This window comes from Erpetoichthys calabaricus, chromosome 1, assembly GCF_900747795.2.
Source record: "Erpetoichthys calabaricus chromosome 1, fErpCal1.3, whole genome shotgun sequence".
NCBI classification, from domain to species: Eukaryota; Metazoa; Chordata; class Cladistia; order Polypteriformes; family Polypteridae; genus Erpetoichthys; species Erpetoichthys calabaricus.
In genome coordinates, this window is record NC_041394.2 from 85,454,922 (window position 1) to 85,480,230 (window position 25,309).

At 34.5% G+C, this 25,309-nt stretch overlaps 1 protein-coding gene across 3 annotated transcripts in view; it reads right to left on the bottom strand.

The window, feature by feature from the left end:
• Nucleotides 1–25,309, bottom strand: part of LOC114652793 (neurexin-2-like) — a 1,491,103-nt gene that overhangs the window by 1,008,185 nt on the left and 457,609 nt on the right. For 2 of the 3 annotated variants that reach the window (XM_028803111.2, XM_051920099.1), the window contains exon 3: nucleotides 21,428–21,451. The exons of the other annotated variant lie outside the window; for it this stretch is intronic. In XM_028803111.2, the coding sequence (XP_028658944.1) occupies nucleotides 21,428–21,451 (24 nt within the window). The remainder of the gene's footprint in view (nucleotides 1–21,427; nucleotides 21,452–25,309) is intronic. 3 annotated transcript variants of the gene reach the window in all.

A 25,309-nucleotide genomic window follows, 5' to 3' on the forward strand; every position in this document is an offset into this window, starting at 1 on the left:
ATATAATGATAAGCCACACTGACATAACAACAGATGAAAACTATACAATCAGCTGTGTTATTTTCAGTCTGTTTCCATCATTTTCTTACGTCCAGACCTAATGGCGAAACTGCATCTTTAAGTAATATGCTTCAAAACAGATTCTACTGCCAGTAACAATGCACAAGAACTTTTTATATGAATTTCACTATCTTCTGATCACTCGCCCTGCATCTTCCCTTCCCTGTGGCACTCAAACTTCTGGCATTAAACACCCAAATTCCCTTGGAAATGGTGCAACCTGCTCCAGGGACAGTGGCAGGTAGAGAGTTTGACTGGGATGGTACACCTTTCACACCTTAACACAGATGTCCTAAGGCAATCTGTGGGGGGAAAGAAACCTCTCATTGAGCAGAAGAGGAAAAGCTCTCTTTGCCTGCTTGTACTTCCCTGCAAACACTAAGTCTCTATGGTTTTGGGGTGCTCTCTTGCTAAAGTACAATTGAAATCCTTTCTGTTTTCTTCTTGAAACCTAAGAGAAAAACAAGAAATAACCTGAAGGTAAAAAAAAAAACCCAGCAGTGTAACTTGCATAAGTAGTGTAACAGCATAACTAGATAGCGGTCCATTATGTGCATAGTCAATTATGGAGAAGGATGTTATTCCGGAACTGCTGGGTCATGATAGCATAGAGTAGCGGACTGCAAGATTTAGACAGTAGAGTAGTTTAATAGTAGTGTAGCACAACAGATACGAATAGGCCATTATTCATATCAGAAGGGTTATGACAGTAGATATGTGGACCATTATAACAGCCGTTTGGGTATACACCACTTTGTGACTGGCCTGTAAATCTGCCTGCCAGGTTCAAAGGATTAAATCAATAGAAGTCATTAATTATGATGAAATCTGGAGGTCTCTATAGTGATAATGTATTGACATCCTTTAAACTATTATGTTCTAAATTTAAAGTTAGAAAATTCAATCACAAGCAACCTACACTACTGCCCTCATTTTCCACCTATATCTATCCTTGAGATGATACTGGATCATTTGATTCAAGATCCAGAAAGTATCTTCTAAGCATATCAACAAATTTCAAGGAATTTCCCCTATAATTCAAATGAAATTGTTCATCATTCACATTTATCTTGTCTAAACTTTCTAAAATGTACCTAAGGCAAGATCCAATCTGTCAGTGATGCCATCAATTACCCTCTGGGTCGTATGTTTTGCAAATGCTCTATACTTTTATACCATTTATACCATTTTGCGCAAACAATTTTTGTATATCTCTTCTCTAGCCTTAGATCAAAAATATTTTAATGGCAACATTTAGGTTACCATCTCTTGTAAGATTTTAAACCACACTACTTGCATAAAGACATTTTATTTTGCTCGACTGGAAGAATCCCAATCTACTGCCTATAATTTAGTGGGAAATTAATGTTGTGTTTAATGTGAAATTGAAAAAAAGATCTTTCTTCTTTTGCAGAGGTTGGCAAGAATTCATTAATTCAATTGTAATATAGGCTTTGTGACACTTATTTGCTGTTTTATTTTACAGTAAATGAAGAGCCACTTTAGATGGGGCTGTCTTCTTGTATAGATTTTTGAGCCAAAAAGCGATAAACTGCCATGTTTTATTTATGGTTTCTTTAGAACACATTATTATACTTGGTATTTTTGGTATGTTTTTTTATGATTGGGTTGTGTTTCGTTACTGTGAATAAAGTACTGTATCTGGGCTTACTAAATGGATGTGGGGATGTTAATTGCCACTATGAATAAAGAGATATTATACAACTTTAAGCATACTGTATCTAAGCTAAATCATCATCAACACACACACAATAAAGATTTTGGTAAAGTAGATCAAGCAGTCACATGATAGGTGCATCAACTAATATACAAGGTTGCATAACTTGTAAAAGCCTAAAAACATTAAAACAGATCTGTCATGTGTTTAAGGTCTCTACACCAGTGTGTGAACGTTTTTGTATTTTTTAAAATAAATTAGAATGGCCAAAAGCTGACAAGAGATGTTGACTGGCAAGCTACAGTAATTTACAGTTTAACAGGGTAACACAATAGCACAGGAAAATATGCAAATCATACAAAAAATATAAATTTACTTAAAGAAGAACAAAGTAAGATACTCTTTTTCTGAATGCTTTACTAAGTCTAAAGTGTCATAATTGCATACAAATAAACTTAACCCTACAATAGAAGTATGTTACATTTAGTTGTAATTGAAATTGTTATTATAAAAGGGGATGTTGATGTGATCCACCAAATCAGGTAAGTTATTAAGAACAAATCAGATCTACGTGAAATTAAGAGACTGCCAGGTATAAATAGTAAAGTAATATTCTTGCCTGCATATCCAGAATGACTATTACCCTGTTAGGAAACACTGATTCACAGAAATCAACATCTAAAATGATGTACTGATTTTCATTGACACACCTTTCTTATCCACTAGGCAATGTGGGACAGAAATTACAAAAGCAAAAAAGTGCTATACGGTTATAGGGGAAATCTCTTGACCCAGGTTTAAATTATATAATAAGGTTCTTTGGGCTAGATACCTTTGGAGCACACCAATACAAGCAGGGTACTCTTATATTACAGTTCGGGTTATGCTGAAAATCCTTTATTAGACAAAGGCATTATAGTGTATGCATATTCTAGAGAATATTTAGCATATAACTGATAACATGTTAAGCTATTACAAACAGGTCCATATATAGAAGATTAGATCATCCTGTATTAGGTTACATAGAGATATGCAATACTTCATTCCTAGTCTGGAGGGACCTTGAAACTCTGCACAATAAAATTAACTCATCCTGTATACAACAGTTAGACAAAAGGCAATATAACTAAAAAGCCTAACAGAAATATTGTTAAATAAAGATTCTCTGCTACAACTTTATGTTTTAGAATGAGGGAGACTGCCTCTGGAATAGTATGTACTATTCTGGCCACCGCATTACAAAAAAGGCATAGAAAGTTAGGAGAACTAAAGCTCTTCAGCACAAAAGGCTGTGGTGGGAACCTAAGCCAAAGTTGATCAAGTTGAATTCCTTTACTTAACACATTAATCAAGTATTTAAAGAGACCAGTGCAAATTACATAGAAGTGTGTTTGGGGAAATCTAGGTATCACTTCTTCAAAAAAAGGATTGTGAAAATCATGAACACGGCTTTTAAAAATGATCTAGATGAGATTTATGAATAACTTAGTTATAAGACAACCAAAGGAGATTAAATTGTCTGAATTTGCTGCTCATGCTTGCCACACCTATCATTATTCTGCCAAAGGTTTTGAAGAATAAGGGACCAGGAGATGAAACACTGTTAAAAGTATGGGCCAAAAGTTTATTAAAGAGATATCAACATTTTAAGTTGTCTAAATTCAAAATGCTAAACTTAATTCATAGTGAACATTCTTAGCAAAAAGAAGTAAAAAAAAGCAACACAAAACAGCAATGTATGGTAGAGTTTAACGAAAATCCCCAACTTCGGACAACAATGGAAGTGCACAACCACAATCTCTGGTTGTCCCTAGATAGCAACTTCCAAAACAACCCATAAAATGACAACATCCATAGAAAAAAAAACAAATTTCAGCATCATTTTAAAACTTCATAATAAAAAAAAACTAAATAATAGAAATGTATTCTAGGGCATACAAAACTAAATAAATACAAAATATTCTAAAATAAGCAAAGACAGGCTTGAGAAAAACCAAACCAAATCATATCAATAATAGTTTTATTTTTGTGGCTAAATTACAAACCTAGAGGAACGGTGGCTTAGTCTAGAATGTTGAGCAGATCTGAAAACTTTCTTTAGCATAGTAGGCAAATATGTTGATATATATCGGGAGGCAAAGCTAATATAAACAAGTTGCTAACATGAAAATGATATGTTATAGAGTTTGCATGTATTAGCACCAGGACTCTGAATAATCCCTGAATAATTTACAGTGTATCATTTAAGTTTTAACCCTCCATAGACAAGAACATACTTGACATTTCTAAATGATGCTGTTTTTGCTAAAAGTTATAAATGAAATTACATCCTAGCAAAGAATCAGTCATTCATGCTTCCCAAACAAAAAGCTGAAAGATTTAGAGTCAGAAGGAGCAATCTCTCCCTTTACCTGTTCATGTTCAGGATGTCTACTTTTTATCCCCATCACCTCGGTAGTAGTGAATTGTAGTGTTCAGACCAATATGATGATGATCATGCAGTCCACGCTCTTCTCAGTGTCTGAGAAGGAGGAGTTCCCAAAAACTAAATTCTGAAGTGTGCAATAGACTTCCTCTAGTGATGGATGATCAGTTGAACATGTGACTAGCATGCTTGACTTGCAGTGCTTTATAAAGGGCAAAGGATTAATAAAGAAGTTAACACTCCCTTAGGAAAACTTTTGTGGGCATTTCTCCCACTATTTGTTTATTCATTTTTTATTAATTATACAGTACCATGAAAAAAAGTATTTGTTCTCTTCCCAATTTATTTTGTCCACCTTAGCAAAATATCAATTAAATTTTGAATTTTTTGAATATGTTAGCATATTTCATTTTTACAATGAAAAAAGTTAATCAATACCAAATAGCATTATGTGAAAAATCAATTGCCCTTTACTCTTCATAAATGATTGAAATACTTTTAGGTGCAATGATTGCAAGAAAAGCTTCCACTTTCACCTCTCCTGTCAGAAATGTAAGCTTACAGTTCCTGTATTATCTGTTTGCTTAGGTGTCCTTTATCTAATGTTATATTTTGGTTGAAGATCTGAAGACTGTGCAATAATAGACAGAATCAGGGAGAGGCAAATATTGTTTTCACAGTACTGTAAGTTTCCTTTGCCATATATGAAATCAAACGTTCAAGGTTAAATACGTAGAGGATAAGTTTAATTGTGTAAGTAAAAACAGAATAAGTCAACCATACTATGTAAGTCAACTAGATTTTTCCTTCCAGTTTTATATTTTCTCAGTTGCTGCCTGAAATTTGAAGGATCAAAATTATAAATTCTTTTTGGAATCATTAGTATTACCATTTTGGGTAGCTATTGTTGAAAACCTTGCTCTGAAGTGCAAATCTTCAATACAGCAGTCAATGTCAGCCAGACTGCAGGATGTCTCATTAGTTGCTGGATCTTCAGCTTCATGACTCTCCCAGTAGAACGGCTGGACCAGTTGAGACTCACCTGTGAGTCCTTATCTTCCACCAGCAGCAGCACTGTAAGGTTTCCCTCTTGCTCAATTAGAGGTTTTGTGCTGCCTATGTATTTAAAAGTGAATGAGTTATATCATTTCAGATGTTGTTCTGACACAAATTAGAAAAGAGTTCATATTTTTACCAAAACAACCTTTCTTGCAAAGGCATGGCTGGAAATATTGGTAAGAAAACAGGAATATAAATTAGAACTTGAAGCTGCATAAAATATATATATATTATTTTGTTTCACTGAGTGTATAACTATGGATAAATTAGCAAATTTCGCCCAACATCCACATTAGCTAAGCCAATCCAGTATTTATAGCTGCTACCATGATACAGGTAAGCATATTCACTGAAAAAATATTAATATTACGTAACCCAAAAATAGTTTTGTTTTTGCTTGTAACCCATCAGAATTCTTGATGAAGTGGCTGGCAGATTTCTGAAATCTTCAGGCTGGTAGCTGGGTGCTAGATGTGTGGCATGTAGGGTAATGGATTAAAAGTTATTAAAACAAAAGAAAATCAAACAAAACTGTACTTGGAGGGCACTCCTCCACAGTCCCTCTCACCCATCCCCATGTGGCCACAGTTTTTAATACTTTCCTGTTATTCCAAGAGCTGTCAATAAGAAATTTTCATTTAGTAGGTAACAAAAATGCTAAGGGAGAGCAGGCAGTATATTTTCTGGAACATCTCCTGGTGTACATGTTTACTTTGTTTTAGAAAGAATTATTGTTAGGGAACTGGGTGGGATTGGGCGAAATCGGTTAGTATTTTGTAAGTAAGTAAGGGAGAGTCAGACACAAAAATGGTTGTTAGTACAGTTACAACAAAGGTTTGATTCAAACAGTAGTATTAGTAACAACTAGTTTTAGTAAATTTAGTATTAGTCTAAGAAGATTGATTTTGAAGCATTTCAAGAATTTGTACAATTCTTTAAATTTGAATCATTACAAAGAAAACGTTGCTTGGCTTTAATTTTGTTAGTTTGGTTGAAAACAGGATTACATTCCTGCTCAAAGTCAATACGAGCCATGCATATTAATGATGTCATGGAAATTAGAGAAAAAAATAATAAAAATAATAAATAACAAATAAAGCAACAAAAAAATAAATAAAAACCAACCACAATGAAAAGAGACAACAGAGATCTCACACGCACACGCACACACACAGGGCCGGAGTTGGGCTGCTCCCAACTCATTGCACATGTTAGAAATGCTGTTTGACAGCATGCAGGCAAATGCATAAAATTAAACAGAAAATAATATTAACAAATGGTAAAACAACAGAAGATGAAGTGATGGAAGTCATAAAAAAGGCTTTTATTTCTGACAAAAAGGGGTAGAGTGAACTGAATTTTGAAAAAGTGATAAAATAGATCCTTTAGATCACCCAGTATTTTAACAATTATGAGAAGAATAGAAGCAACTCAACAGTAGCCTATCCCCATTCAAGTGATCTCCACAACTGCATTCTGCTCCCTAAGATCAGTCCTCTTTAAATACCTCCAGTTATTATCTTATCATTGACCTGACCACACATAAAAGTTTCCAAGCTCAATTGCACAGTTTTATTACTGTAAAACTGTTTATAGGAAATGTTTGGGTTTCACTGTTTTGTTTACAGCAATCTCTTTCTGCCATTTTCATTGGGTTGTCAGTATAAAGTCAAACGCCATAAAACCAAATCATAATCAATTAGCACAACAATATCAGACTGATTTTTAAGAGGAAATTCTCAAGAATGGCAGTTCAACAGACTTTAATTTTTATATAGTGTACACTGTGATGAGCGTTTTGGGGGAAAAAGAATTGCAGAACAGAAATGCAAGTCATAGAGTAGGAGAAGGATGAAGCAAATGTCTACAATAGAGACACAAAGTGCCTATTGGCAATGTTGACGTGTCATCTTGCCAGTGTAAAAGAAAAATACACCGCCAATACAACGGTAAGCAATGTAAATATACAAGACATCCCAGATGAAATACAGGCAGGGGCATACTAGAAGGACAGAGTAAAGTGCATCATGGAAACAAACCGGTAGTATTCCACTGGAAAGCAAGAGTACAATTGTCTCAGAATAATTTAGGAGAACCTAATTCTCTTTATACGGAAAGTGTGAGAAAATGTAAATATGCCTTGTTGTTTGTCTGAGTTCAGAGACCAGGTCGTCCTTTAAAATGGGAGGTAGCTGACGTGCTGACATAGCCCTTTTAATATAACTCTTCAATTCCACCCGGGATAAACGTTAACATTTAACATTATACAAAGTTATTGTCTGTTTTTCACCTGCATTATTATTATTATCAATCTTTAATTTAATATTATTTATTGTATCAGTATGCTGCTGCTGGATAATGTGAATTTCCCATTGGGATTAATAAAGTATCTATCTATCTATCTATCTATCTATCTATCTATCTATCTATCTATCTATCTATCTATCTATCTATCTATCTATCTATCTATCTATCTATCTATCTATCTATCAGCATCCATATCATATCTAATACTGCACCTAACCCCTGAGGTGATTCCAAGAATGGATTTTAAATCTGTCTTACCCTTTAAGAGTAGAGACAGTCTGGGACAATGGCTCACTATTGATAAGAGCAAAGACTACAGTAATCACCAGAGAGAGGGGTGGAAATGAGAAGTGAAAGGGAAATAATCAAGAGACCCTACATGTTAGGCAGGCACTGACACTTGTGAAGGCAACAATTTGTTGTTTTATTTCTCCAGTTATTTGTCATGTTTATGTTCTCCCTTTGTTTATTCCTCCCTTGTGTTTATTTTCATAAAAAATATTTTGAACATTTTAAAAGCACCCTTCTCCTATTTATACCTATGTGTTTACTTTAGGTGTACTGTATTTTAATTTTATTATCGTAACCTTTTATACTTTGAATTTATGCCTTTCTGTCAGTCAACAGCAACATTAGCATAAGACACATCTTGCTAATAATCCATCCATGCACCCATTTTTCAACCCACTGAATCCGAACACAGGGTCACGGGGGTCTGCTGGAGCCAATCCCAGCCAACACAGGGCACAAGGCAGGAACCAATCCCGGGCAGGATGCCAACCCACCACAGGACACACACAAACACACCCACACACCAAGCACACACTAGGGCCAATTTAGAGTCGCCAATCCACCTAACCTGCATGTCTTTGGACTGTGGGAGGAAACACAGACACGGGGAGAACATGCAAACTCCACGCAGGGAGGACCCGAGAAGCAAACCCAGGTCTCCTAACTGTGAGGCAGCAGCGCTACCACTGCTCTTGCTAATAATATTTTATGAAGTTGAAACATCACAAATTGTTCAGTTATTGATACTGAGCAACACTTTATAAATGCCAAGTAGTAGTCACTCTTTCTCAATGTTAACCATTCTGCAGGTCTCTATCCTACTTATTATACTATGCTTAGTGATTCCCTGTGTTAAAGCCCTGCAACTGTATATTGTGAACACTGCCTACTTTTCCACCCTGAAAACAGTCAAGACAGTGTTCTTACTCAAAGCAATTAAAAAGTCTGAGTTTAAACATTGGTATGGTTTCGACCCTGAGTAAGTCAGTGTAAGTTAGGTTGCTGTAGGCTGCTTTGTAGTGCTTGTGCTCATTAACAGTTTTGTAAATAAGTAAAACAAATATGGGTTAATTAGTAACCCTTTTTTTAAGAAAATGTATGGATATTAAGTCTTATCATATGTCACTTTCAGTTTGAGTTCTAACTAGCTGACTTCATTTCACTGCTTGTAGTCCCGTTGTAGGCCATGTCATGAAGTTACTCTTTCTGTGCTCATTCTGAGACAATCTTCTATATATATATATATAAAAGTCAATTGTATGTGTGTGCCTATGTATGTATGTATGTTCCAGCATCACTTCTGAATGGCTTTGGTGAAACTTGGTACACATGTTTCTCAATGGTTGACTAAAAGGGTTGATTTCAGCCTACAGTACTAACCCACCCTCTTCTGGGTAGGGTGGGGGATGATCTTGCGGTTTTATATGCATGTTATCATCCAGTTGACACTTGGAGTGACCACCAGAGGGCGAACTGGCGGTGACTGCCAGCATTCTTTATGTTTGAGCACCACCATGTCCCTGTTGCTTTTGAAATTAAATACAGTTGGCCGGTGCTGAGCGTCAACTGGATGATAATATACATACAAGACCACAAGACAAGCTCATTAGTGAGTCTTCATTGTTTGTTAATTTATTTTTATTTTTAAAGTTGTTTTTTTTTATTATATTTTTCTCAAACAATTAAAAAAAAATAAAACACTTTATTTTCCTCCCAGGCAATGCTGGGTATTTCAGCTAGCTATCTATAATAATAGTATGTTTGTCTGTTGTAAATAAGACATATCAATGATAGGCTAATCTCATTTTGCACAAGAGGACATGCTGCAGCATATGTCTTTCAGTCTTTTTCCTGCCTATCCCATATTAGAATTCTTGTAACCTCATTCTAAAACATTCTGACCACCAGGCACTACTAACGAAATACAGTAGTCTCCCTTCTTATTCAAGCTCTGACTAGTTGTCTTTACTGCTTGATTTTCTGCCTTTTCAACAACACATAACAGCTATTTGTACAGCATTCTATCTCACTTCAGTGAAGTCACGGATGCTTACATTTTTTTTTGTCTCTCCACCACTCACTCAGTAATGAAAGCCTTTTTTATTTGTTGTTGTTATAAAATATAGTTTCCTGCTTTGTTGAAGATTAAATGATTCAGAGGAAAACAAATGAAAGAAAAATAAATTGTACAAACTACAAAAATGAACTAACACATGCAGGAGTGAAATAAGGATTAAGAGTCAGATACAAAGAGTGTTAGTGTAATGGAGACAGTAAATCGGACACAGTTGAGACATTCCAAATAAGTCCCTACATGCCATGCAGAGATGGAAAGGGATAAGAGTGGTGTCTACAGGGCCAATGAGTGAACCAACAGCAGGCAGCGTGTGGCAGGGCTCTGTGCAACTGATCTGAAACAAAGGAGGGTAGTGTATCCATTTTATAAGCATTAGAATAATGTAAAAGTGCAAGAATTATAGGGAGAAAGCAAAAAAAATATCCTGGTAAGAACTGTTTACTGAAAAATTAATTTCATTTGAAGTAAAACTGGTTTAGCAATCAGCTTGCACTTTTCTTTTCTGATGTGTTCATCTGTACTCTTAATCAGGGTGGTTTACAGTGTCTTGTTTAAAAAATATATTGTGCTCTACAAAATGAAAAGCTAAAGGCAAAGGCATGTAGGTATAATGTCTTAAAGCAGTTTAAATTGAGATGAACAGAGAAAATCTAGTGCTAAGGAAAAGGTTAGGGGCTTTTCAAAGACACAAAATAGGAACAAAACCAGGCATTTCAATCACCGTGCCCAGTTTCACATGTACTCACAACTGTTATAGAGAGTGATTCAAAAAGAATGGAACATTTTCAAAAATTGATTACTTAGAAAATATGAACATATGGTATGCACCAAATTGTTTTCCAGATTTTGGAGCTTTAAAGTTCTACGCAAACAAGTGATGGCATCATGGTTTCCATGTCAACAATCAACAGTGAAAAGTAACACTGGGTCTGAGGTACATTAGACAACAGGACTGGCATATGCTGTATGACATAAAGGGTACATATTGAGTATTTCCATGAATAAAAAAAACTGAGACAGTCCCTTTACAGATTAATTTAGACTATGTGTTCAATATGATACTTAGTTACTTAGTAATGCTTTTTTGAATCGCTCTATATATGTGGAAAACTGAAACATATACATGATGGTGGGGAAATATCTCTCTCAAGTATAAACACTTCAATTCTTATTTTTCACCTATGCTTTTTTTTTTTTTTTTTACTTTTAACTGACATGGCAGATTATTTCCTGATGGATGTAATGCAAAATAGAGACATAAATAAAATTAAATATTTAAGGAAAAAAAATCTACATTTACCCTACTGTGATGATGTACACTGTTGTCATGTATCACATACATTAAAAGATTTATTTTAGTTAGGTCAATTAATAATTTATTTGGTAGAACTAAGTCATTTGCTGTCTTTCAGTGCTGTTCTTTTGCTCTCATTTGTGAAGGCCATCCTGCATCGCTAATTTGCCTTTGGGTTGCTTTTACCATTTTGATTAATGGACTTATAGATCTAACAGAGTTGCAGTTTCATTTCAGGTTGAAAAAGAAGACAATGATGTTTTCGGCAGAGTGCAGTGAAATTCGTACTTGTGGTGCTCAGAGTTATTTCATACTTTATGGACGATTCATTCAAAACCCTAATACCATGTCACTTTTTACATGCTAAAAATATTGTTACTTCTGCTGTTAGTTATACTTCATCTTAAAAATCAGGAAAATGCTGTAAATTAGGGTTAGTGGATCTGCTTTGCCAACCACATACAATACTGTTAAAACGTCTGTATATTCTCTGTTTCAGCAGTAAGAACTTATTAAAGTATTGATGTGTTTTCAGCTTTGAACGGTTATGTCCACTAAATTAAACTGTGTTTTGGCTTTTTAGTTTTTCAGCATCTGTTGGGTATTGGTGGTTGAGGTATTCAGAAAGGATTCATCACTTTAAGCTGGAGGGTTCCTAAGACATCCCAACTTGAAAAATGATTATTCCCATGGAAAAAATCGGAGACATATAATTAAATTCCTTGCTGCATTCATTTTTCAGTTGGTGGGGAGAAGGACATCCTACTGTGAAAAGTCACAGCCTGAGAAGAAAAACTCAGCTACAGTATATGCAGGGTATTCAGAAAGTATTCAGACCCCTTCACTTCCTGCACCCTTTATTATGTTGTACTGTTAATTTTAAATAAATAAATTTGTCATTTTTTACCATCAATCTACAGTCAATAAACCATAATGACAAAGAGAAAACATCTTTCAGAAGGTTTTTCAAATTCATTAATCAAAAACTGAAATCTCTCATTCCCATGTGTACTCAGACCCTTAATTCAGTACTTGCAGAAGCCACTTTAGCAGTGGAGGAGTGGTGGTTCTGAGGCTAAGGATCTGTGCTGGTATCCAGAAGGTTGCTGGTTCGAATCCCTGTTACTGCCAAAAAAGAGATCCTACACTGCTGGGCTCTTGAGCAAGACCCTTAACCTGTAATTGCTCCAGGGGTGCTGTACAATGACTGACCCTGTGCTCTGACCCCAAGGGGTATGGAAAACTAACAAATTCCTAATACAAGAAATTGTATAAGGTGAAATAAAGAACAAAAGAAAACTATTGCTCAAGGTCTTCTTGGCCAAGTCTATACAAGTTTTGCAGACCTGGATTTGGGCAGTTTATCTCATTCATCATGACAGATACTCTCAGGATCCCTTAGATTTGATGGAACATGTCTGAAACCTGCCATCTCCAGGGGCCTCATGTATAAACGGTGCGTACGCACAGAAATGTTGCGTACGAACGTTTCCACGCTCAGATCGCGATGTATAAAACCTAAACTTGGCGTAAAGCCACGCACTTTTCCACGGTACCTCATGCCCTGGCGTACGCAATTTCTCCGCTCGGTTTTGCAGACTGGCGCCACCCAGTGTCAAAGCAGTGCTACTGTTCCTGTGTGGTCACCCTTTCTTTCTTAGACCCACATTCCTGACGCGGCTTTGTAAATACACTGAAACTAACTGCATATTGTTTATTAGTGTAATGCATCTGATTGTAATTAACCTGCAGCAATATAATGGTCCAGGGAATAGCCATAGTATTCCAAATACCATAACTGCTTTAGCGTTGTTACTCTCAATGCATCTTCTTCTTCTTTCAGCTGCTCCCGTTAAGGGTTGCCACAGCAGATCATCTTTTTCCATATTACTCTCACTGCACCACTCGGAGTATTTATATCACTGTATCTGAGTGGGGAATCACAGCAGCAGCTGATCGGAAAGAAAATTATCGGTATACAGCATGAAGCAGACGCTGACTCAGCCACGGCAAAACGTTTCTGAGACTTCCCTGTACAGACTTCGCGGTTTAGAAAAAGTTTCATCCCAAGAACTATAAACGCACTAAATCAGTCCATCAAGTGCTCCTTGTAGAACTGTTTGGACTTATAAGTACAATTACCTCATTGTAAACTTGGGATACAGTTATAATATTGCACAACCTGCGCCACTTTATAAAGCGCGTATTTACATATGATGACGATATCATTTTTAAGATGAAATGCAGCAAAATATGTTGATTATATTATACAGATAAAACTTTAACTTCATTTAAATAATCTGTATTGTTAATAATTAAACATGTGAGGACACGGTGCCACAGCGCTAGCTAGTTTATGGATTGTTCCTGCATTGCGTTGTATTCTTGCTCATGCTGACGTGACACTGGAAGGATAGACAGATAGAATAATTAAACATGTACTACAAAGATATTTCAATGTTCCTTAAACGTTTTGAAGAATCGGCGTTCTAAGCTTACAGATGGCTTCACGTCTATTACAGAGCTGATTGTGTGGCGATTGGGTATTTGGAGAAAGAAAAGTAAGGACAGGAATTGGAGGTTAGTACGTTTGAAAGAGACAGTACTGCTGCAATAAATTATTTCATCGAAGGTCGCACAGCAAGCTTCTTGCGTGAGACATGAACAAGCACTGCGCCACCGTGTTCCCATGTTTAATAACATGCTTTAACTCCTATCATCATGAAAAAGACATTACGTATACATCTCAGTATTTTAATTATTCAGAGAGCTGTAATATCACGAATGTAATGGATTCTGTGTCCTGTCGGAGAAAATGAAAGCCCGTTTAAGAAGCAGGTAGTGATTCACACACAGAGCACATAGAAGATCAAATACAGAACAAAGCATTTAATGTGCTACTTTAGTTACAATGGAATTTGAGAAACTAGTAAATTAAACGATTTTAAGATAAAGTTTATGATGTTCTACTTTAATGGCAAAATAAACTACGTGATTAAAGTGGAAATTTCGAGATTAAAGTTGACATTTTGTGCTTTTTTCCCCACTGTGTGCCTATTTTTTTTGTCTGTACCCTAATAAGCTTTCATATGACACTCAGACGGTGGGCTACAACTTGCCTTTTCACGGCGACTTTGATATGTGATTTCTTTTTTATTTCGGGCACTGTGCGACTTTGTGAACTTGAGCTTTCGAGTTTCTCCGACACTCTGTCACTTGATCAACTTCATTTTGTTGATTATACCATTGTTTAAACCAACAAATAGTACGTTTTTCCTTTGCCTCCATTTGGTATTCGCTGAAATTCTTATATTTTCCCCCGTGCTTTTCCCATTGTCTTTTCACAGAAGGCTGAGCTTAAGGGCTATTTATATTGATTTGCATATTCAAAGAGGCGTAATTATGGGAGGAGTTGGGGCGGGACAGAAGGCGCGTGCACATGCGTTACTTTTCATGCTGATCGGAATTTATGTAGCTGAAGAAGTGGAAGTTTGCGTACATACAGATTCCTGCATCTGGATTTTTCTGTGCGTACGCACATTCCTGCTTTTGTGCTTATGCCATGTTATAGTGTGAGTTCTACGCACGGCGTTATGCATGAGGCCCCCAGGTCCCTCCAAACATGATCTATTGGGTTTTAAGTCTGGAGCAGGTTTTCTTCAAGGACCTCTCTGGCTGCATCCTTCTTTCACTCAGTTCTGATCAGTCTCCCTGTTCATGTAATGATGATTGCCTAGGGTTCACCAGACTTAGTGCTTGGAGCTCTGCTCAAACAGTTCAATTTTTGTCTCATCAAACCAGAGCATCTTTTTCCTAATGCTCTCTGAGTCCTTTTAATACCATCATGTATGGTACCTGTTAGTCACTCTACCTGAAACTCCTAATTCATGGAGTATTGCTGTAAAAGTTGTTTTTCTGACAAGTTGCCCCATTTCACCGGAGTACTTCTAAAACTATATTAGAGTGACTATTGGGTTCTTGGTCACCTCCCTGACTTAAGCCCTTCTTCTTATTTAGTTTGGCCAGACAGACAACTTCAGGAAGAGTCCTGCTACTTCTAAACTTCTTCAGTTTCACAATTATTGAGGCTATCATGCTCATGGGAAGACTCAAAGCTTTAGAAATGTGCAATTTGAATTGTAGAATCTTGTATGCACAGATGTTTGCCTTTCTAATCGAAGTTGAGTCAATTCAGTTTGGGTTGACTCCAGTCAAGTTCTGGAAACGTCTCAAGGATATTTAAAACAAAAAGGATGCACCTGACCACAATTTGGATTTCCACAGCAAATGGTCTGAATACTTATGTAAATGAGATATTTCTGTTTTTAATTATTAGCATATTTGCAAACGTTTCTGAAAACATGTTTTCACTTTGTTATTATGGGTTATTGAGTGTAAATTGATGGGCATAAATGACAAAGTTTTGCATTTAAAATTGAATCTACAACACAATAAAGTGTGCAGAAAGTGAAGGGATCTGGATAATTTCTGAATCCACTGTAATTAAATAATTTGATTTTACATAATGGGGGTATTACTAAAAGAAAAACTTGGGAGTAGAGATCGATTTTCAGAAGATTATGGCTCACTCGTGGGAGTCAGAAAGGAGACACTGATTTGTTGTTATACTCATGGAACTTCCAGGAGTCTCAGAAAGATTTCATTTTAATTTTTTGATCATTGAAGCTTTGTTGGTTATAATAATGCACAAAAAAGTAGATGGTGCTAAGTGGAAGCCATCTTAGCATGGGACTGGTTTAAAGTAAACTAATGGAAAGGATTTTGAGTGAATTGATCTCCAGCAAGCGGGAATATCATGCTTTATTTAACTTTGATGATAAGTGTTTTATTATAATGTATTAAATAGATCAATGATGCAGAGACTAAGTCTGATATTCAAAAGATTAACACATGACCAGAGTTCTTTTTTAAATTTTTTGATCAATTTAAAGTCATTTAAAGTGACCTGATAGAAATATCAAGAAACTTATGAACAGAATATCAAAGTGCTTTTGGGGTTTTCGAGGATGTCCAACTTGAGAATCGAATAGCTGCATCTGTACCATGTTTGCAAATGATGTCTGCTTGGCCTCATGGGACTATAATCTTTAGTGTGCACACCTTTGCGGTTTGAGGGATATGGGTTGGGTGAAAATTAGTATTGTACCATCCAAGATCACAGTCCTTTACTGGAAAAGAATGGATTGTTCTCTTCATGTAGGAGATGTTTTCAGAAGAAGAAATCCTTTTGATTTACAGGGCAGTCTACATTCTAATCCTTACATTTGGTTAGGAGCAACTGGTGGTGACCAAAAGAATGAGACCGCACTAGAAATAAGGTTCCTGTGCAGAGTTGTTGGTCTCACTGTGTGTGACAGGGCAAGGAGCTCAGCAACATGGGGGATCATGAAGTAGAACTACTGCTTATCTAGATATGGAGAAATGGAGATCATTTGGGAATGCAATTAGAATGCTCCCTGAGTACCTTCCACAGGAGATGTACAGTTATTTTTACTCAGTCATAGTGATATTGGGCATACTTATTGAAACTGTTAAATGTTAGATGCCTACTGTTTTTGAGCATAATTGTTAGTATACATTTTACTCTACCGAGATCATTAGATGTACCATGCATACTGTATATATATATGGGAAAGCATTATGTTGGAGGTCAGATTTTAAAAGTCAAAGTTTTAATTAAAGTAGTCATGTGCTGGACATAGAAGATTTTCTGTCTTTGTGTCTTTTTGTTTTATTACCCTGATTTGAAATAATACAAAATTGAACTTTGTGAATTTTATTCCAGTTAAGCAAATGCCAAAAGATCTGCATAAAGATTTACTTTTTTAAAATAATTTTATCACTTTGGACAAATGAAAAGCATTTGACTTTTCATTTTCTACATACTGTGAAGTGGGGAGTGATCCAGGTGCCGAATCATTCACATGAAAGAGATTTATAAAAATGTTCTAAACATCTAATGTGTCATTTAGTTTTGATGGTTAAAAAGAATTCTTTAGTAAGAATTCAACTCAGAGAACAGGTCAAAGATTATTTTCCAGTTGTTTTATTGTCATAACAAACTAGCTTCCAGGTGATATAAAAATAAAACAGATAAAATGCATGCCTTATTGCTTTAAACTGTGACTATAATTAGTCTTCCAGTAGTTCTTGACAATTTAGAAATAGCTTCTGCTTCTTTTTCTTTCCTATGTAAAGAAATAGCAGAGACTAGGAAAAAGACAAATCTCGCTTTATTGCATTCTCTGCTATTGCTTTATAAGAGACAGAAAGGTAGTGAAGTGAGTGATGAAACTGGAAAAGAAACATAGCTAGACACATTTCCATCATTTATAATTGTAAAAAAATAATCATTGTATAGATAATGAACATCTGTTTGCTATCTTTTTTTCCTTGTGTGTTTTAGCATTTTTTTTCTTTCCCATGCGGAACAATTTACAGTGATGTACTAATCTATTCATCTGCAAAAGCAATGTTTAACTTAACAGAAAAGGTGTTCTGAGACTTTTAAACTGGGTTTTAATGGAGCACAGTACAATGCCTAATTTTAAATTCAAATTTTATACAAACTGAATTATTAAGCAACCAGTTATTTAATGTGTGTACACTGGGGATGCTTAGCACATATAAAACATTTGAAGTCAGAGGATTTTTTAGCCTCAGTGTAAAACTTTCAAGCTTTTTGTCATTGGCAGATATTCTGCTGTAGTAAACAATCCATCAAATACTAAAGTGTAACGTATCTTTGCATTTTAATGACACTTATTAAGCAATCTAATTTGAATTTTAGACATTTCCATTTATTAAAATATTACTTATTCAAAGTCTAAACATATATTGTTACATTTAAAGTGTCAATTGTAATGTAACAAAATAGAAATCCTGTTAGTATTAAAAGTATTTTATATTTGTTTTAAAAAATGCATTAATGTACAAAAACTCTTTGCACAGCAGTCACTGAGACATAAGTTACTGTAAGCTGTACATTTCAAGGCAACAAATATATGAAACAACCATTTATTATCTCATTTCTAAGTTGTTTTTGTTATTTTAAAAATCACCTATTACTTAAATCATATATAAAATAATAATTCTTCATTAAAAATGCTATATAAACATTATTGTTTCATTGAAAAACAAAAAACAGTAATTATTCAGAAACAACAGTATATGATTTTCTTCTGTATCTGCTGTGTTTAAATCTTTTCTTTAGTTTAGATATTCCCAGCTTCACTGAGTACTAATATATAAGTATTTTTTATTAATTTTATCTTATATTAATATATTTTAATTAAAATCTCCTTCATTAACTTAACTTAAGAGTTGTACATTGTTAGCTGAATCCAATGGTGTGAGAAATTAGAACCCACAAAATACAATATGTGAATTTCTGACAAAACTGAAATCTCTGAACTTTTTTAATTGTCGAATTGATTCAGATTTTTTACACATGCAATGTTTTTAAGAACACTGTGCTTCTTTAACCAAATAAACTCTAGGGATGTACCAGTATCCAATATGCTGAATCTTGTAGTATCAGACACAAAAAGGAATAATAGACATAGCAAACGCAAGACTGTTAGTTTCTAGTGTCTTTTTTTTAAATTATTATTAAATAAATTTGGATGTTCTAATCTCCAGCACTGTGCGCAGATTTGTTTCAGGGATGCGGTCCTGCTTTCAGCTTGCCACAGCATGATCCTCACTGCCATGTGTAAGACTAATGTGAACTGATTATCTTCATGCGCACGCCATTTCTACAGTACAACTACATTTAAACTCTTGTTAAGATTTGGTATTTAGAGGAATATAAGTCAAACTGAAGTCCTTGAAGAATTCATTTTTTATTAATGTACAGTAGATTTCTGGTATAGAATTTTTTCACTCTTACTAGTAAGACTTGTATAAAGTAAATCTGACTTTGCACCAGATCAATTCATGAGGCTGAAGTGCAAAATGGAACAGTACTTAGAGTCTGTTTTATTCCGCTGCTCTCTTATTCGTTTAACCATCTGTATGACTGCTGTCTACCTAATAAATTGCTCATTCACATTAATCCATTTAATGTATTGTGCAAATCCATATTAACTAAAGCTGGTTGTGGCCTTTTCTTTCACAACCAATGCAAATATTCATATTCATTGAAAGGTGATGCCTGATGCATTGAATGTGAGTGAAGTCCAATAGTGATACACACTGATTTCATGTTTCATTTCAACCATCCACTTGACTGTGCTCACCTTTGAATTACCATTGGTTGACATCAGAGTGGAAGTAATAACAACTATATGGGAAGCTCTCACATAACACTTCCACATCTGCCACACCACCTGTACTGCATTTAATGTGCTTTAGTGATTGAATAACTAGGGCCAAAAAAAAAAAAAGATTGTGATATGTTAGAATAGGTCTGTGGTTTATTATTTCTGTTTTAGGTGACATTATTTTCGCTATTAGTATTTTTTTACAGACACAGAATTGAGAGGATAGCTAACACTAAAAAGGCAGCATAAATAGTTAAAAAAAAAACATACAGTCTTCAAATTTGACTGAACACTTGGAAAATACAATTGAATGTACTGTTGACAAGTCAAAACTGCCAAACACAGCAGAAAAGAATATTAGTTATAAATATATGACAGATCATTCTGATATACAGGAAGCAACCTCTGGAAAGAATTTAGGGTTTTACATTACTGCAGCATTTTCATTGTGCAGTTGATGTGCAAAAGAAATTACAAAAGCATATATATTGTAAAACATCATCATTAGGTTATATTTAAAGTGTAATTGTTCGGTTTTATTGCAAAAGCAGTTGAATATAAGCCAATGGATATTATTCTCAGATTGTATAGTATGCTAGGGAGTCCTTTTTATTATTGAGCAAAGACAAATGTATGGGGACTTAATCCAGGCCTTCAGAATCTGACATCAGTATAATTGATCCAGAAGTATTCTTTCAGGTACATAGTGACTTGTTGATAGGACCTTAAGGGGAAGTGTATTCAGGACAGAAGCCAGGAGTAGCTCTTCAAACAAACTGTCATGAGAATGTGTAGTTTAAGTGGAAACCTTAACAACTTTTAAAATGTATCCAGATGAGATATTGGGGAAACGTAACTTTTAGATATCCAAATGAATTTGATACACCAAATAGTCTCCTTTCGTCTGTCAAATCCTTAGCAGTGGGAAATGAAATGTTACTTATTGTAGAAATTAAAAAAGACTGGATGATATTATGAAATGCAACAATTGAAGTTTATTAAGGATAGGTGTTTTAACTCCATTTAAACATTAGCCGCAGTTACCCCATATAAACTATTTTGTCTAGTACTAGTTTTAAATTATCTGAATCAATATTTTCTTTAAGACTTTTGTAACTGCAATTCTGCTGATGCTGCAGTTTCAACTAATCATAGCTATCGATGTGTCACCACGAATCACTGAATCACAAATTACATTAATCTGTTAACAGCAAAAAATAAAAAAATATAAACTACTCTCTGAAAATCATAAAATAATTACTTATGTACTTAAATAATAGAATAACAATATTATGGTAAAAAAGCACTGATTTCTCTGTCTTCTTTTTGTTCATTATATGGCATATGAGCCACTAGATGCACACATTTTGGCTGCCCAAACTGCCTGCTGCTGTACTCTTCACATTGCCCAGATTAATTGACAGCCACACTATATTTCAACTTTAAAATAAATAATCAAAAATATTAAAGCAAAAAAACTTTTTTATTTGGATGTTTCTTTGCATATTTTATTTTTCAATTTTGTATAAATTAAGATTTTAAAGGATCTCCTAAACAGGATCCAAGATGCCAAAATAGTTCAACAGACTCTTAGCACATTAATGTTTAAAATGACTAAAAACCCTACAGACACTAAGAGGTGCAAATTAAACTTTTAAAAAGGGGATAGAAATATTTTGTTTGAACAGTGTATTATGTATTTGATTGATTTACAGTTTACCAATCAGTCCTTGGGGAGGGAGGATCTCCATTCATAAAATAAAATAAAAAGATAATGGAATTGGATTTGGATTTTATTTTTCATTTACCGTGATTTTGGTCGATGAAAATTTGGTTCTTGAAAAAAAGGAAAATCAAAAACAAAAAGAAAAAAGAAAGAACGAAAAACCCAGGGCAAACCAAACTATAAGACAATTAGAATGATATCTACCATATAATGCAGTTTGTTTACCATAGCGTGTCCGATGCCTGCGTGCTTCAAGGGGAAAAGGGAAAGGAGAAAGGAAAAAAAAAGAATGACAAACCGTGAACTCAATAAAGGACTCTAGAACTGGAACTGAAAGAATATGAGAGGTCGACTGAAAAAACAGGTTAGTAAGAGTAGGCTCTAAATCTGGCAATCAGGTCATCAATTAATCATCTGTTCTTTTTTGTTTCTTATTTTTTGTTGAGTTATTTTTGCTTTTAAAAAAATAATATATAAACAAATAAACAATACCATTTTGGTTAGTAAAAAGTAAGTAAGTTCATAAGTAAAAAAAAAACAACAGATGGTTCACATTCCGTGAGTGAGACAATGTTAGTTGATTTAAAAAAATTAAAAAAAGAAAAAAGAATAAATTGAAATTCTGAAGCTTTTGTTAGTAAAAAGACACAAAAGTTAAATCAATCTTAACATACAAGGGGACAGAAGGGGAAGCAGGTGGTGTAGAGAGAGGCAGGGGTTATAGGGCAGGACTTGTGTAGGAGAGGAGTGAAGGTAAAGCAGATTTACGCAGCTGTATCAGCAAAGGTTTTGATTGGCTAGGTCTGAGTGTGGGTTTGACTGGGATTAAGAGGACAGTCTTTTGCTTGAGAGTAGCCAATAAAATAATGGTAAGTAGTTAACATTTTATTTTCTTCCAGAGCCAATCAAAAGTGGTGACTTTGCTTCATGTTTTCTACTTTACAGTTTTAGACAACTTTTTCTTGGTGTGCTTGTGGATTAAAATATTTTTATGGAGTACGTATCAATGGAAGAGTAGATGGTTGTACATCTTGCACAAACATTTTCTTGTTTACAAATTAATGATTGAAAATATATTGGATTTTCTTATTGCAGTTTCAATTCATGAGGGGAAAAAAACAATACAAAAATTCCAAGAGAAACCTTTAAAAAACATTCAGATTTTTTTTCTTGCGTCCAATAAAAACCTACAAATAAGAGTAGTGCTATGCTTACATGGTATTTTTTACTATAAACAAAGAGTTACAGGTTATGAGGGTGAAAGTTTAAACATGTATCTGAAATCAGGTCTCCTGAAGTTGTTTGTATTTTTTTAGAATCAAATAAGAAAACTATTTAAAAGATAAAAAATCTTATCTATCTATCTATCTATCTATCTATCTATCTATCTATCTATCTATCTATCTATCTATCTATCTATCTATCTATCTATCTATCTTAGTTAGTACTAATTTCATGTTTTCATCTGTAATTTGTCCAAGCCAGCCCAGAGATCTAAAGCAGCTTTAGATAATTATAGTAGAATTTTATCAGTGAAAACAATTAACCTTTTCAAACATCTTAAACTTAGATTTGCTACTCTGTGAAATATTGCACCAATCAGTTTTCCATACTAAGAGTGAAAACTTAATTTTGTAACCTGCTTAATCAAGTTCAGGGTTATAGGTTGTATAGGAAATGGCAAGGTAAAATTTGATTTGATTTCATATACAATTGAGAGTTTTGTTTTTCTATTTGTTCCTTTGTTTTTTACAGATTCCCCATTCAAGACTGTTAGTTCATTTGATCAAGCAATCAGCAGTGACTGCAGCAAATGCTACAAATTTACTAAAAGTAGAAAGTGGCACATCTGATGTGATCTTGGTTGCCTACTACTAAGTTGTCTTACCATATACATTACACTTCTGTCTCTACACTGTGGTAGAATTTCAGCACAAATAAGATAGCATGTTATTACATCTTAACTGATTTATATATGTTCTTTTGAAATGATTTTTAAGTTATTTTAAGTGTATGCATGTCAAAGAACTGAACACGACATTAAACTTAATAATAGTGAATCTCTCTGTCTTCATCAATGTAAAAATATTTCAAGCTGTTAACTTAATATGAAATTTTCCATAATAGCGTATATCTCTTAGGTATGCAGTGCATACTTGCTGGTTATCTGTATTGGTGAACCCAACCTGATTTATCTTTGCCCTTTTATATCATTGGAAGAAGTCATCCGTCTGTGTGTTGTAACCCTTATTTGGCTCCAGAAATATTGTACTGAGGCTGCACAGTACTAAATGGGAAGGCTAGAAAGGACTGTGTACACTAAGTTACTTCTTAATGACAGGAAGAATGCTACAGGCAAGAACTGCTCTTAGTATATAATCTGCTTTGATATATTCCAACACTCTATCTACATTTAATGTAATGGAGCATCTCAAGATTGATTTGCCTATCACCTTTCAAATATAACTACACTATAAAAGAGTTTTCATGGACACCATAGTGGGACAGTGGACAGTACTGCTGACACATGGATTCTGTGTCCTGGGCTCCAATCCTGCACTCAGTCGTTCTCTGTGTGAAATCTACATTTCCCCATGTACAGTACTAGTTAGGTAATTAATGGTTACATTTTGGTTTCAGTACAAATTTGTACATGTTTGTCCCTCTATGACTGACTGAAGTGCTTTCCTATGTTGTTTAGTGCCTTTTCCCCAGTGGTTTTAGGATCCTGAATTGGACAAAGTGGTATTGGGTCCCTGAATTGGATTAAGCAGGTTTGCAAATTAACATCTGTATGCAAGCAAAAGTGTACACTTTTAACTATGTTGTAACATATGGTACTTTTTAAGTCTGCAAAAAATGCTTTTCAGTGGTGTAATTCTTTGGTAACTTGATAGGTATCCCCCTTACAACCCATTCACAACATCACATGTCAGTTTTGACATAGAGTATGAATGGCTTAATTACGTTCCAAACTCCTAGACTACTTTTTATTTTTGAAGTTGTCAATTGTCAAAGCATTGCTTGATCTAAAATGATTCTGAGTCTATCCTTAGACCTTTGGCCATTCTTTTGATTTTGAATATAAATCTTTTAAATAGGAATATTCTTTAGCAACACCTTCAGTTAAAATTTTAAAATGAAAATCCATTATTTAACTTTATCTTACCAGATTCAAACAATATCTATGCAATGTAATTACAGAAACTGATCACTGAAGGATAGTGCTATAATAATTGGTATTTTACTTGTGGAAAAAAACATAGTAAAAGGTAAAAATCAAAAGGGAATTGATTTCAGGTCATGGTTATTTCCAACACCCCCAATCCTCCTGCCAAAAGAAAATTAAATGACACACTGGAATTCAACAATAGACACTATAAGACATGATCATCAGTTCATTAATGAAAGTAAAGAAAATCTGTACAATGTATTCTGTTTTTAATTCCCACTTTTAAGCTGTTTAACATCTTTGAAAGCAGATGTCTTAGTCAATTCAACAAAAAGGTATTTAAAAATACAAAATAGCAGTAAACCAAAGGGAACTTCTGAAATGAAATGAGAAGACAATTTTAAAAAGTAGAAGTCGAGGAAAAACAATATTACAGTATAAGTGTTTGGTGTAAAAGCACATAGTTATTATTAGGTATTACTTTTATTCTTGATGAAATTGCCAGCAACTTCTTGGAGCAGCATGCGATAGCAGACAAAAAAAATGGCTATCTGTTTTCAAAGAGGGTTAATCTTATACCATGTAAGCATAGCTATTAAGAAAAAAAAACAGTGTTATTTCATAGCAATAATAACAAAAGACAAAAGCAGTTAGTCACATATATTTACTTAAATGCATAAGATTAAATTTAATTAACAATAAGTTTATTGTATCAATACTTAAAGGAAGGTGCTCCCACACACATACACACACAGGGGTTGTTGACTAACCTGAATTTCAGCTTCACTTGTGTGTAAATATCTCCACAGGTGAAAATATAATAATTTTTTATCTAACAGTCATATTATTACATGATCATCAATGTGGTAGTTTTTTTTTTTTCTTCAATCTATGCACTGCCCAAGGATGCTGTTTCTGTCATTATCCCTAGTTCA